A 15,432-nucleotide genomic window follows, 5' to 3' on the forward strand; every position below is an offset into this window, starting at 1 on the left:
CCAGAACTTAGAAATAGGCTTTAAAAGAATTTGGAAATTTTTGGACGTCAAAGAAATAAAAAAAAAGTTTTGAGTCCCGCAGGGATCGAACCCAGGACCTCCCTGAAGCATGCCTTAATTAAAAAAATATGTGGCTGGCAGGGATCGAACCCTCGTCCTGTCTTGCGCAGAAAAAAGGAAAAGAAAAGGGGTTGGGGGGATCGAACTCGCGACCCCCAGCTACGCGCGAAAAAAAAAGGGAACGCGAGGCATGGGGATCGATCCCACGACCTCAAGGCTAAAGGAGGGGCGAAATTAATTAAGAAAAGAAGTGAGGCTGTGGGGATTCGATCCCACAACCTCATTGTTGCTCGCCCCATTTAAATGAATTAATGATAGAGGGGCTGTGGGGGTTCGAACCCACCACCTCACTGCCTCCTCTTCAGCGAAAAAGGGAGGAAATTAAGGGGGCTGTAGGGGTTCGAACCCACAACCTCCCCAATGGGGCGAATTTAATGAATAAATAAAAATAAGAAAAAAAAAAGAGATTTGAATTAGAATTCTAATTAATAGAAAATTAATTCTTTTATGTAAATATTGAGATTTAAATTTGAATTCTAATTAGAATAGAAAATTAATTCTTTTATGTAAATATGGAGATTTGATTTAGAATTCTAATTAAGATAGAGAATTAATTAATTCATGAAAATGTTGAGATTTAATTTAGAGTTCTAATGTTATGAACATTAGAAATAAAATCAATGAAAAATATAAATGATATCCAAATAATTCATGATTTGGGTTCCCGTGCCCAAACCTCCGTATTGATACATAAGTCATACGTGAGTAAAAATATTCAAGAATAATGCCATCTACTTAGATCAAAAATCAAGATCTTGGTATATATACAAAATACATAAGTCTTGTAATACATTATCTTAGGAAAATAGGAATCACTTAACGAACTATAAATGAAGCCCCATGGCTTGTATGTATAGACACATAAGTTTAACATACGTTCAAGTATAAGTAAACCTAAGATATACGTAATGAAATGAAGAAATGAACATCCACGTAATAAGAGGTGAGTAACTATAAAAAATAAAGGTGCTAATAATGAAGAATGTAGTGACAACATGACGTGAGGCGAATGTATATGATGAGAGCAATCTCAAATGAGCCTAAGTAAATGTTACCAATACGTACTCACCAATGAGAGTGTAAGATAATGAAGAGACCAGTCTCTATGAACACTCTAATGAAAAATATTGAGTTTAAAACACTTAATACTAATGATGAGATGAGAAATCATCTATTGAGCTTTGATGTCTTCATACTAGAAGCCAACTTCCATGATGTATGAGTTGAATGTAATGGAACTTTATACTGAGCACCGATAGGCTAGATATGAGCGGTGATGCCTTCTTTCGGGAAGGGCGGAGGTTCACTTAACTCTCATGAGATGAGACTTTCCAGCTTGCCGGGTATGGGTCTCCATACATCTCCTAGTCTTTGAACCTATATTGCCACTATAGGGATCTGACGGGGTTAAATTCCCATATACTCTAGCATGTTATTGAGTCACTTTGATTCCACCTCTTTTCGGTGTGGGGGGACACTGGATTTCATGATGCTCACATGATCTATGTCGGTTAAAGTTAAAGTTCCCAATGAATGAATGAGGTCAGCCTCAAATGAATCATATAAAGAAACGAATGATACTGATGGTGTTAGGATTGGATAATCAAGAGGTGAGCCAGATTCAGGTAATGACATTAGGTTATTCCTGATCATTGCACAGGAAACCCGATGAAAGTCTTTAACTACATCCTAGGTATAGCTGGTGTTCGCACTGGCCTATGAATGAATTGAAATGAAATACGTATGAAGGAATGAAGCAGACTCTGTGTTTGCTAAAGAAGGCTCCCTAGTTGAGGTCCCATATGTTGAGCCCTCATTTTGGAAAGTCTTAAGGTTAAGTCTATGATAATAAGGTCTCATGGTATATGAATGAATAATATGAAAGAAACTATGTGTTATATGTTATGTTCTATATGAAGATGTTATGTGTTGTGTGCCATACGATAATTATAATGATGCATGTCACTTTCATGGCATAGTTTTCCCAATCTCAATTTAGCAAGTCCACTGACTTGACTTCCAAATATCATGTTGTTAGGAAAGAGCTCTTCTTCCTTATGCATGTCCCTGGTGTGTGCTTGCATATACCCATACTTAGTACAAGTGTGTACTAATTCCATAAAAACATCTACTTTTAGGTGCAGGCACAGGTGGACGGTAGAGCTACAGGTTCGTTTTTGCAGCTGTCCGGACGTCAGCATTCATCCGAAGTTTGGTAGGTCCTCATGCTTTCGAGGATGCTATTGTTTTACATTCTAGCGTAGTTTTAGAGTTGAGATAGTGGAGCATGTTCCACTAGCGTTTCTTTCCTGTTTTGGTTCAGACTTTGTATAGGTGCTATTTTGGCCGATATACAATTAATACTTAATGAATTATTTCTTTCAGTTGCTTATCTCTTAAATGTTAGATGGTTGATGATGAATCATTACGAAATATTAAGAATATTTAGCAAGTATGATTAAATAATAAAAAATTTCAAATTTTCCGCTAAAATTAACCTATGTAAAGTAAGAATGACGTAAGTAGGCTTGTTTGCGACCTCTGAGAGGTCAACGACACCGGTCTCGTCTGGGGTCTAGATTCCGGTCTTGACAAAGTTGGTATCAGAACATTAGGTTAAATTCCGAGAAAAAATGAGTTCACATCAACCACATTGAGTAGTTTCTAAGTCATGGTAGTGAAGTGCACCACTATCCTGGATTAGAGACCGCATGATCCATAGGAAAAATTTCTCTTCTTCTTATCTTATCGTGCTTTTCCTAATGTTTGAATTCATGGTGTTATGAAAGTGTCTAACATCAATCCTTGTTGTTTTCAGAGAATGAACACATGGAGATCTAAGGGTCTGAGGACGGGAGCAGCAGCAGCTAGGTGTAATCAAAATCCACCCCAGGCTCCAGTTGAAGGAGTGGCCATGCTAGTTAACCCAGCTAGGCTGAATGATGCTGAGGTGAGGGCATCTCTAGCCCACATGGCACAGGACAACAGGATGCAGGCTCAGGCTATGACTACCCATGTCAACCGGCAGAATGTTCAGAGGGAAAACCCACCGATTCGCAGCATGTTTGACACACTGCGAGATTTCACACGGATGAATCCTCCTATATTTACAGGGGCTAAGACTTCAAAGGATCCTCAGGAGTTTATAGACGAGGTGCATAAGATCCAGGTGGCCATGGGGGCCACTGATATTGAGAAGGCTGAGCTGGCTTCCTACCAACTCAAGGATGTGGCACGGACTTGGTGCAAGATGTGGCAAGATAGCCGTGTCCTAGGTGGAGAGCCAGTCACATGGGAGCTGTTCAAGACATCATTTCTTGAAAGATTCTTCCCCAGAGAGCTGAGGGAGGCCAAGGTTGAGAAGTTCATCAACCTTAAACAAGGATCTATGACGGTCAGTGAGTATTCCCTGAAGTTTGTGAAACTATCAAGGTATGCTACTTCTCTTGTGTCTAACAGCAGAGACGAGATGAGTAGATTCTTGACAGGAATTGCTGAGGATCTCGAAGAGGAGTGTAGGGCAGCTATGTTGCATGACAGCATGGACCTTTCCAGACTTATGGTCCATGTACAGTGATATACCGTGGTTTCACGGTATAATTAATATTTTTTCCTTAGGTTTAATGTGTCCGAAAGCCCTTTTTGTGCTAATTTTGATATAAGTTTCTTTTTGTTTTGCAGGAAATCTGTCCAGAGCTGAAAGCGGAGATTTTGAGCGAAAAATGCAGAAGAGACCACCTACGGAGCTTATGACGGTCCGTCGTGCCTGTGACGGTCCGTAGGTGGCAGCGTAGTGCAGCTGCTGAAGGAAGATGGGGAAGTCTGACCAAGTGAGGGATTACGAAGCTTGTGACGGTCCGTCATGGCTATGATGGTCCGTCCTACAGGTTCGTCGTGAAGATCAGAGAAGTGATCCCAGTACCCAGATTCCAAGAGTTGAAGTATTTTGAAACGAAGACCCTCGACGGACCGTTGTGCCTATGAAGGTCCGTCACACTTGCCGTCGAGGGGAATGAAGAAAGCAGCAGAAGAAATTGCACCAAGTATGGGACGACGGAGTCCACGACGGTCCGTCGCGTGGTCCATCGACCCAGCCGCATTTTGGCAGATTTCCAGTAATTAGAATCCTTGTGTAATTAGGTTTTTATTTTTTATAAATAGTTCGAAAAACCTCGTTTTTGAGGTTAGACTCTGGGAGATTAGACATCATACTATTAGACTTTGTGTATTAGTGTTTGATTTTTTGGAGATTCTTACAAGTGATTTTTTGGTGATTAATCAAGAAAATTTTCAGACTTTCTTCTTTCTCATTGAAGTAAGTACATGAATTTTGATTTAATATATTTGAGTAACTAAACTCCATAACTAGGGTTGTGGGAACCATAGGCAAATAATGAGATAAACCCTAGCTAAAATAACAATTCTAGAATAGTGTCTTGCATGTATTAATAATTTTTTCGCTTAGAAGTCTTTTTAACGGATGATCAACGTTAGAACTCGCCTTAATGCTACTTGCCGGACCAAGGAGGTAGATAATAGGAAAAGAATTATTAACATAGATTTAGTGTATACTATCTAATAGGCTAGTATTGATTGGTACGAGGTAATAACTTAGTCAAATATCGAATACGATGCTTAATATGAGGTAAAGATAAGGGTTAGGAAAGCAACACACGTAGCCGGACCAAGGTGCGGAGTGAGATTTTCTAGATGCCGGACCAAGGATTTAGAAATACATAACTTATCACTTTGCATGCAAGATACTAGGAAAGAATTGTTATAGTTAGAATTATCAAGTTATGAACCTGTGGGGAACACGTAAACCCTAGTTACTTTGATTAATTGATTAAAACCCAAAATTAAAAGCTGTTAATTGTCTCTTTCAAGTTCGTTGTTTATTTTCACTTATTTAGAGATAGAACCCCTTTTTTTATATTTTTACTTTCTAAGGAAGTCATCAACGGAACAATAGTAATAACAAGTTGAAGTTAAGTCTAGACTATTTTCCTCGTGGGAACGATCCCAACCTCACTAGTTGGGTTATTTACTTGACGCGACCGCTTTACTTCTCATTTGAGAAGTAAGTTTGAGCGTATCAAATTTTGGCGCCGCTGCCGGGGAATTTAGCTTTTAGATTAACTTGAACTTATTACTAAATTTTAGTTGATATTTTCTTGATTTTACTCTATTTTATTGTTTCTGATTTCTTTTCAAAACTATCCTCCTTGTATGTCAAATACACGGAGAGGAAGAGAACCCTTGTTTCCCTACGATCACGAGCTAGAGCGTACACTGCGCAATATAAATCGGAAATTGGGAATAAATGATGAGGATCCAAACCAGAACATCCCAGATCCAGTGGATGTTCATGGTCAGATATTACCCGACGCTCCGGGTGAACATCTGCAGAGGGGACAAAATCCCGTTCCACGGCCCCAAGCATACTACATAGGGTATGATAACATAGCAGACTCGGATGGGCCACTTGTCTTGCCCCCTCTACCCACAGACCATACTTTTGTGGTAACTAGTAGCTTGAAGCAAATGCTCACTGCCAGAGGTTTGTTTTCAGGGCTACCTTCTGAGGATCCACTTGCCCATATAGCTAAGGTAAGGGCAGTGAGTAAAAGTTGTGCGGGGAGGCCTGATTTGGATCTAGATGTAATAGGTCTCAGAGTGTTTCCTCTCTCACTGACGGGAGAGGCTGCTATGTGGTTTACTGAGCTCCCATACAACTCCATTTTCACTTGGAACCAACTAAAGGATGTCTTCTTAGCACGCTACTATCCGGTCTCCAAGAAATTAAACCACAAAGACAGGGTGAATAACTTTGTGGCACTACGAGGAGATTCAGTTAGTAGTTCTTGGGATAGATTCACCTCATTCTTGAGAAGTGTACCAAATCACCGTATTGATGATGAGTCACTGAAGGAATACTTCTATTGGGGACAGGATGATAACAATAAAGCGGTGTTGGACACTATAGCAGGTGGATCTTATGGAGAATGCCCTTATGCTGAGATTGCTGAGAAATTAGAGAAAATCTCCCGTAACAACAAAGCTTGGAGTACTAGGAAGTCCGATACAGGGAGAAACACCTTCGCAGTGCAGTCCACTCACAACCCAGCCACAGATGATATTCGTGAAGAAATAGCTTAGATGAGAACTGAGCTTGGGTTGGTACTAAAACATGTCACTAGGGGTGCATAAAAGATTAATGCAGTCAACTCCTTGGCTAAACCACCACCTCCAAATGATGAGTGCTATTATGCGGAGGACACTTATGCAGTAAATGAGCAGACGGGGGGTTTCCGACCAAGCACCCAAGGCTCGCATCAGGATAATTGGCGCCAAGGTCAAGGGAACCAAGGTCGGAACTATGGTAACTACAACCGTGAGGGTTATTATGTCCGAGATGGAAACTACAACCGCGACAACAACTTTAACAGGGGTAACTATGCTAATAGAAACGACAGGAATGGGACCTATGTCCCTCCTCAAAATCGTGAAGTTACTCCAAGGGATGGTGGAGATAGTATGGCGCGAGTTGAGGATATGTTGCACAAAATGATGAGGAGGTTCGACACTAGTGATGAACACATTAAAAAGCTTAGGTGTGATTTAGATAGTATTGGGCAAAAAGTTAATACACATGTAATTTCGATTAAACAGATCGAATTGCAAGTGGCCCAATTATCTGCGACAGTGAACACACGACAACCAAGCACTCTTCCTAGCAACACTGTCCAAAATCCAAAGAATGATGCGCATTGCATGGCAATCACTACACGGGGCGGTAGACAAACCATTGACCCACCTATGCCATCTACTGAGGAAAATGTGGTAAAGGGTAGTAGTGAAACAGAGGAAAGTAATGGAAAAGATGCAGAAGTACCTATCAAGGTAATCCCCATGCCTAGGCCACCACCACCCTTCCCTCAGAGATTAGTGAAAAAGACTAAGGATGGTAAATACCGACGCTTCATAACAATGTTGAAGCAGCTCTCTATGAATGTCCCTTTGGTAAAAGCTCTAGAACAAATGCCCGGTTATGCCAAATTTATGAAAGATCTGGTCACCAAGAAAAGATCGGTCACGTTTGAGGATAATGATAGATTGTAGCATTGTAGTGCTATCGCTACAAGATCCCTAGTACAAAAGAAAGAAGATCCGGGTGCGTTCACTATTCCTTGTACAGTTGGGTCATTACAATTTGCGAAAGCATTATGTGATCTGGGGGCAAGCATAAACCTAATGCCCCTCTCAATTTACAAGAAGTTGGGTTTGGGGGATCCAAAACCCACTTCGATGAGGCTACTGATGGCCGATCGGATAGTGAAAAAGCCCATAGGGATACTCCATGATGTGCTAGTAAAAGTGGAGTCATTCATCTTTCCAGCAGATTTTGTTATTCTTGATTGCGAAGTCGATTTTGAGGTGCCCATTATTCTTGGGAGGCCATTCCTTGCTACAGGTAGAGCCTTAGTTGATATGGAGAAGGGACAGATGACATTTCGGTTGAATAATGAAGAAGAAACCTTCAACATTTATAGGACCATGAGGCAGAGTGGTGAGCTCCAATCGGTATCTACCATATCCCACAAAGAAAAGATGAAGAAGGGGACTGAACAGAAAATTGCAAAACAAGAGTTTATGGTTGGGGATTTGGTGCTTGTAGACAGTTCTGGGGTGCCTTGTCTTCCGGGCAACCTCAAGTCCAAATGGACTGGCCCTTACTTGATTACCCAAGTATTTCCTCATGGGGCAGTTGAGTTAAAAGCCAAGGAGGGAGTGTGGTTTAAGAGGAATGGAGATAGAATAAAACTCTATTTTGGACATAAAGCATCGGGGAATAAAGTGATCGAGGCATACCATCTTGATGAAGTCTGAGTAATCAAGTGGCCCCAGTCGTGCCGCGACATTAAATCAGGCGCTTGTTGGGAGGCAACCCAATACTTATCGTCTTTTTAATAATGGTAGCATTTTTCTATTAATGGGTTTTAAATTTGCAGGCATATCACCAGGAAATTCTGCAGAAAACTACTCCGCAGCAGCCACTAACGGATACATCGACGGACCGTTGCGCACGCAACGGACCGTCGTATGCATCCGTCACACCAGGTACCTTTTTCTGTCATTTTGAAATTAGGGCAGACACGACGGAACCTACGACGGGTCATCACAACTGCGACGGACCGTCGTCAGGGAACCGTCGCGTGATTAATGAATTCTACCCGACCCGGCTGGACACTTTTTAAAATCTGACCGTTTATACTCCCCACCCCTCCATATTTCACCCCATTACTTCCTTATTCCTCTCATCTCCCCTCTCTTTTCAACTTCCACATTTCCCCCACTGATCATTGTCCCCAAAATCCTCCTAAGCCTTATAATTATCATCTATTAGTCGGTGCTGCTGCTGTAGGTGTCTACCTTGCCAACTGAATCATTCTCCACTTGTTTTTTCTCCATTTCCAAGGTATGTGTCTCTAAATTTGTACTCATTTATCTTGCATTTTGGTTTAGTAGTTAGTATTAGCTTAGTTCTTAGTCGTATATTGTTTCCTTTATGTGATTATGTCTAAACCTAGGCTCAAAATGTTCGAATTTGCCATGTTGATAACCCTAGGCATAGGTGATTTTGCATTGGTAGCTTCCTAGGTAGTTGGGATAGACACATATAGGTCCACAATACTACAAGACCATGTGGTTTCATCGGGGATGCATAGGGTACCCCCAGTTCTTTCACTGCTACTTAGAAAAAGACCCCGATGACGGACCGTCGCACACACGACGGGCCGTTGTAGGGTCCGTTCCAAAAGCCCTGGCACCCTGTCCCAACGACGCCTGTGACGGACCGTTGTCTTCACGATGGTCCGTCCTGCACAACCGTTCTGGTTGTCAGAGACCCTATTTCTAAGGGTCTCACAAAATTTTCTAAGTGACCTACGACGGATCGTCATACCCACGACGGTCCGTCCTGCACGACCATCATGATGGTCAGAGACCCCTCTGATAAGGGTCTCCCAACATTTTCTAAGTGTCCTACGATGGAATCTTACGACGGACCGTTGTACCATCATGATGGTCAGAGACCCCTCCTTCAGGGTTCTTTACATATACATAGACTAAGTACAACACGACGGATCTCATGACGATCCGTCATAGCCACGACAAGCCGTCATTTGGCCCGTCGTGTGATACAGTTTCAATATCACTAACACACTATTTTCAATGTTTTATGTCATATGGGCTCGCTTGTCTTGTTTGCCACTACTCGTACTAATAGTGATCCTTTGCAGGTACTATCTACTATGGCACCCAAGCAAGACCGAACCTACGCACGCGGGCGATCAAAATCTGTTGCCCCATCTGCACGCTTGATCATCGGCTCTGATGATGAGCGGGACCCTGAATATGTGCCCCCAGGCACTTCCGCACCTTCCCGTGCTGCACGTGCTCCCAGAGCCACACCCAAGACGGTGGCGTCTGGCGTAGTCACTGCCTCCCAGTCTAATGAGGAGCGCACACTGACCAGCACACCCTCAGGGTCAGCCACAAATGAGGAAGGAGCGTCTGGCTCCTTAGGAGTATCATGGTCCGAGGAAGCTTCAGGCTCTGCTGAGGTTCCCGCACCCGCCACTGCTGCAGCGTCGGCCTCGTCTGATGAGGCTGACAGTTCAGACTCTACATCTGGTGCACCAGCCCAGGTCCCCACCCTAGCCTCTGACCAGCCAAACCGGTGGTGTGTCGAAGGCCAGTTTCAAGTTTACTCCGACGCCAAATTCCTGACTGATAAAGGAGTAATGACTCGGACACTCACCTTGGAGCGGCGGGTACTTACAGGGAGTCTCCCATCGATGCCGGATATCTACAACCTCTTTACCAGGCATCACTTAGAGTGGATAGCCCATCCGTTGGGACGATACAGCGAGGAAATGGTCCGAGAGTTCTACGCATCCTATGTAGCGACTCTCCGATCACAGATCGATAGGCAGGCTGCTCCCGCTAAACAGGCCGTACTGAAGCAGGTTCAAGTCCGAGGCGTGCAGGTTTACATTTCCCTGCCAGCTATCCGCCGGTTTCTATACGGCGAGAGTGAAGATGTTACGCGGACCCCCATCACTGCCGAGTTTGACTACTGTTGGCAGATAGTAAAGGATGGACAGCTCTTGCACGAGCCAGCACTGAGAGAAACCACCAAGAGGTGGATGGCCCAGCACCTGTTAGTAGATGGAGAGGGTGCCGATTGGGTCACTGAGCCGAAGGGGGCCATCAAGAAGGCCAACCTCACATTCGTCGCGAAGTTCTTGTGGCTGCTCGTCCGTCACTGCCTTTCCCCCACAGCTGCTGATAACATCGTCACCTGGGATCGAGCAGTGTTGATGGCGGCGATGATAGCCGGATTCGAGGTTGACTTCGCATGGCTTCTCTAGGCAGTCATGCACGAGAGGGCATTCAAGGTCACTACTACCTACCCCTTCCCGTGTATGATCTTTGCCCTTTGCAGGACCGCAGGTGTGCCCATATGGCACATAGATCAGTTGAAGACCCCGCAGGGCACCGTTGACGTCGGCCTCATCAGAGACGAGGACAATGAGTTGGCCCCACGTCGAGGGCCCCGTCCAGAGCTGCCACCACTTGCTGATGATCTTACGGATACGGTGGCCCAGGCCCGCGCAGCTACACAGGCGTCCACTGACACTACCCCGGTCGAGTCTATCCCGGGTAGTAGCCCAGCCCCAAGCTCCTCTCGCACCGCCCTTCTACCGTTACTGGTCACGCTTGATAGGGTCCAAAAACTAGAGGCACAAATGGCCACTCTTCTGCATCATATCCAGCCATGGATGCAGAAGTCGATCACTGATCTGAAGCGCGCCTAGAGAGGAAGATGCAGTAGTTTACCGAGCGGAAGATTGTTGAGGTTAACCAGCACCTAGATGCCTTTGAGTTGAGAGTGTTAGCTCGACCAGCCCCTCCGGTAGATGTGTCGGCTCTTCAGGCTGCAGTCGACAGTCTTCGGGCAGATATCGACACGATACTAGAGGCGAGGGTGCCGGATTTTGAGGCCCCTTCTGTCGAGCCTGCTGAGGACACAGTATTGGCGGCCCTGTTTACTACTGAAATTCCACCACCTCCTCCTCGAGAGAGTGCCAAGAGGCGTAGGGGTCGAGCAGAGGATGAGGAGCGAGCAAGGAAGAAGGAGCGCCGAGAGATGGAGGCTGCAAGAAGAGCCTCACTTGCTGAGGCGGAGGCACACCAAATCAGAGCATCGCAGATAGTGGCTGGGGCGTCTAGCTCCCGCACTGTAGAGACAGCAGGAGGCACTACTGATGGTGCGGGTGTTGCTGAGGACACCACTAAGGGTGTCCAGATTACAGAGGATGTGGGTTCCGGGGAACCGGACCCACCAGCTTGTTAAATCGACGGCGCTTTGCGCCACAGGTTTGCTTCACCTACCACTCTAATATTTAGATTTTTTTATGCATTGGGGACAATTTCATGCTTTTTTGTTGGGGGTGGGGTAAATGGAAAGTGAGTGTTAGGGTGAAGTCAAAGTAGCCCAACTCACTATCCTCTTTTGGGGTTTTCTTGCCTGTGTTCTTTCCCCCCAAAAAACTGATTACTTTTTCTGTTGAACCGGCACGTTATATATTTTGTACATAGTTTAACTCTGAAGCATGATGGCTAAAATGATATCCTGATAAAACTGGAAAATGTTGCATGAATAGGCGTAGTAACTGATAATTGTGTGGCTCTAAACATGAAATAGAGTTACACCATCGCATTACCCTAAATCTTCAAGTCGAACTAGGTGTCTGATAATCTGGTATAGTGATGAGATGTCAAGTGAGTGTGAGGAAATTTTAATAATCCACTACTGGTACTGAGCTAGAACTTGCCTGGTTAGTCCTGCTAAAAGTAAGTTGTAACAGACAATTAGGAAAGGATCATAGGACCTTATCCAAGATAGCCCATTTCTAGCATAAATAAAAGAAACCAAATGAAAGTTATCCTTCCTTGATCCAAATAATTTGAGCTTAAAATTAGACCTTTCTTTTTCACCCCAACTGATCTTTTCTGGGAACAATATGTTGGCCCTGGTCCCTCCTTGGGCATGTGCACCTCAGCTTATGCCAAAAGCATAAGTTGAGGGTGGCTAATGCATCAACAACCTTCGTTACGGCCCTGACCCGACTTTGGGTATTGTGTACCTTGACTCATGGCAAAGCCATGAGTTGAGGGTGGCTGTTTTGAGGAATGCTCTGGAAAGTGGGGTTGAAAGAACAAAGAGAGAGAAAGAATAAAAGTAAAGTGACTCAAGAACTCGTCGAAATAAAAAGGGAAAAGAGTCACTTACACAAATGAAGAAAGAAGGGAAAATAGCAAGGTGAAAGAATGGAAGAAACTGGGCGAGATAAAGTGATAGAAAGTGGAAGGTTTAGCCGATATGTCAAGGAGGGAAAAAAGTCACTAAAGTATACCTAAATATACCCTACCTGACTCTGAGCCTATGTTACAAGCTAAGAAAGTCCTATCGTGATCCTAAGGGTTGTATAGCGAACTTAAGGCAGTGAAAATAAGGGCAAGCTTATGGCAATAAGTATGAATGAGTGTGATTTTGTTCTGAGAGCGAGTGTTGAAAAGTAATCCTTATACTCAAACTGAAATCATTGTGTGAAAAATGAGGATTTTGTTCTAAAGTGAGGACACTAGTTGCAATACCGGAATTGTTAGCACCTCGGTGAGAAATTGAAGAGGATAGGTGTTAGTGCATGGTGAGTCTGTGTCATGTTCGAATCCCACAAAATTCAAGCCTAATAGTGATAGCATGCATAGATTTGATGAGATTAATCGGGATTTATAGCCAAATGATTGCAAAGGATAAAACATGAATACTATTGTACAAAGATTGTGTAGTGAGTCATAGTGCGTCGCTTGAGGACAAAAAATGAATTTAGGTTGAGAGTGTTGATATACCGTGGTTTCACGGTATAATTAATACTTTTTCCTTAAGTTTAATGTGTCCGAAAGCCCTTTTTGTGCTAATTTTGATATAAGTTTATCTTTGTTTTGCAGGAAATCTGTCCAAAGCTGAAAGCGGAGATTTTGAGCGAAAAAATGCAGAAGAGACCACCTACGGAGCTTATGACGGTCCGTCGTGCCTGTGACGGTCCGTAGGTGGCAGCGTAGTGCAGCTGCTGAAGGAAGATGGGGAAGTCTAACCAAGTGTGGGATTACGAAGCTTGTGACGGTCCGTCATGGCTATGACGGTCCGTCCTGCAGGCTCGTCGTGAAGATCAGAGAAGTGATCCCAGTACCCAGATTCCAAGAGTTGAAGTATTTTGAAACGAAGACCCTCGATGGACCGTTGTGCCTATGACGGTCCGTCACACTTGCCGTCGAGGGGAATGAAGAAAGCAGCAGAAGAAATTGCACCAAGTATGGGAAGACGGAGTCCACGACGGTCCGTTGTGACCACGACGATCCGTCGCGTGGTCCATCGATCCAGCCGCGTTTTGGCAGATTTTCAGTAATTATAATCCTTGTGTAATTAGGTTTTTATTTTTTATAAATAGTTCGAAAAACCTCATTTTTGAGGTTAGACTCTGGGAGATTAGACATCATATTATTAGACTTTGTGTATTAGTGTTTGATTTTTTGGAGATTCTTACAAGTGATTTTTTGGTGATTAATCAAGCAAATTTTTGGACTTTATTCTTTCTCATTGAAGTAAGTACATGAATTTTGATTTAACATATTTGAATATTGTGTTTATGGCTATGAGTAACTAAACTCCATAACTAGGGTTGTGGGAACCATAGGAAAATAATGAGATAAACCCTAGCTAAAATAACAATTCTAGAATAGTGTCTTGCATGTATTAATAATTCTTTCACTTAGAAGTCTTTTTAACGGATGATCAGCGTTAGAACTCGCCTTAATGCTACTTGCCGGACCAAGGAGGTAGATAATAGGAAAATAATTATTAACATATATTTAGTGTATACTATCTAATAGGCTAGTATTGATTGGTACGAGGTAATAACTTAGTCAAATATCGAATACGATGCTTAATATGAGGTAAAGATAAGGGTTAGGAAAGCAACACACATAGCCGGACCAAGGTGCGGAGTGAGATTTTCTAGATGCCGGACCAAGGATTTAGAAATACATAACTTATCACTTTGCATGCAAGATACTAGGAAAGAATTGTTATAGTTAGAATTATCAAGTTTTGAACCTGTGGGGAACACGTAAACCCTAGTTACTTTGATTAATTGATTAAAACCCAAAATTAAAAGTTGTTAATTGTCTCTTTCAAGTTCGTTGTTTAGTTTCACTTATTTAGAGATAGAACTCCCCCTTTTTATGTTTTTACTTTCTAAGGAAGTCATCAACGGAACAATAGTAATAACAAGTTGAAGTTAAGTCTAGACTATTTTCCTCGTGGGAACGATCCCAACCTCACTAGTTGGGTTATTTACTTGACGCGACCGCTTTACTTCTCATTTGAGAAGTAAGTTTGAGCGTATCATACAGCAAGTGAAGGAAAGCAGAAAGAGGAAACAAACCGGGAACAAGTCAAGGCAAGCTGATGCAAATTTTTCAAGAAAGAGTGGTACTAAAATCAGGGATAAGCCAGGTTTAAGAAGGGACTCTCCCACCAAGGGAAGTCAAGTTCATCCAAGGGTCGCCATGATAGAAATTCTGAGTCCAGAGTTGAGAGAAACAATGAAGTTTATACACCTCAGGAGAGACCACCTTGCAAGAAGTGTGGCAAACTACATGGCGGAGAGTGTATGAGGGGCACTAATGCTTGTTATAGTTGTGGCAAACCAGGTCACATGGTTAAGGATTGTCCGATTAGGAGAAGTCAAGAACAAGGGAAGGAGAGAGTTCAATCTAATGGTCCAAATGAAGAGCCTCCAAGGAGGCAACGATTCTTCGCACTCCAGTCTAGGGGTGCAGAGGAAGACACTTCTGGTGAAGTCACGGGTGAGTAGCCTTAATTAGTCCTTCATGTATTTGACTGTGTGTGGTGTGTATGCACTAGTGTGAGGTTAGACTTCCTACTCGTAAGGCTATAGTTCCTTATCTCTTTGTATTTTGTTGCTATTGGATAAGTGTTCATAGTGATTATCTTATGATCGAATTGGCATTACGATGTGTAATGGTAGTGTCATTCGGGGACGAATGTTTCTAAGGGGGGGGGGATAATGTAACGATCCAGAATAAAATAAAAATAAATAAAATAATAAGTACTTAAGGTGATTTATTATTAATTAAAAAATTGAAATTTTAATGGCA

At 43.1% G+C, this 15,432-nt stretch overlaps 1 protein-coding gene across 1 annotated transcript; it reads left to right on the forward strand.

Annotated features, from left to right (window-relative positions):
* Positions 1 to 1,703: 1,703 nt before the first annotated feature.
* Positions 1,704 to 4,068, forward strand: LOC138347653 (uncharacterized). Its single transcript, XM_069295956.1, has 4 exons — positions 1,704 to 1,745; positions 2,259 to 2,330; positions 2,939 to 3,714; positions 3,802 to 4,068. The coding sequence occupies exons 1-3, from the start codon at positions 1,704 to 1,706 to the stop codon at positions 3,695 to 3,697; spliced, it is 873 nt and encodes a 290-aa protein (XP_069152057.1). The 3' UTR covers positions 3,698 to 3,714; positions 3,802 to 4,068.
* Positions 4,069 to 15,432: the final 11,364 nt, after the last annotated feature.

The sequence above is a fragment of the Solanum lycopersicum genome, chromosome 3 (genome assembly GCF_036512215.1).
Source record: "Solanum lycopersicum chromosome 3, SLM_r2.1".
NCBI lineage: Eukaryota > Viridiplantae > Streptophyta > Magnoliopsida > Solanales > Solanaceae > Solanum > Solanum lycopersicum.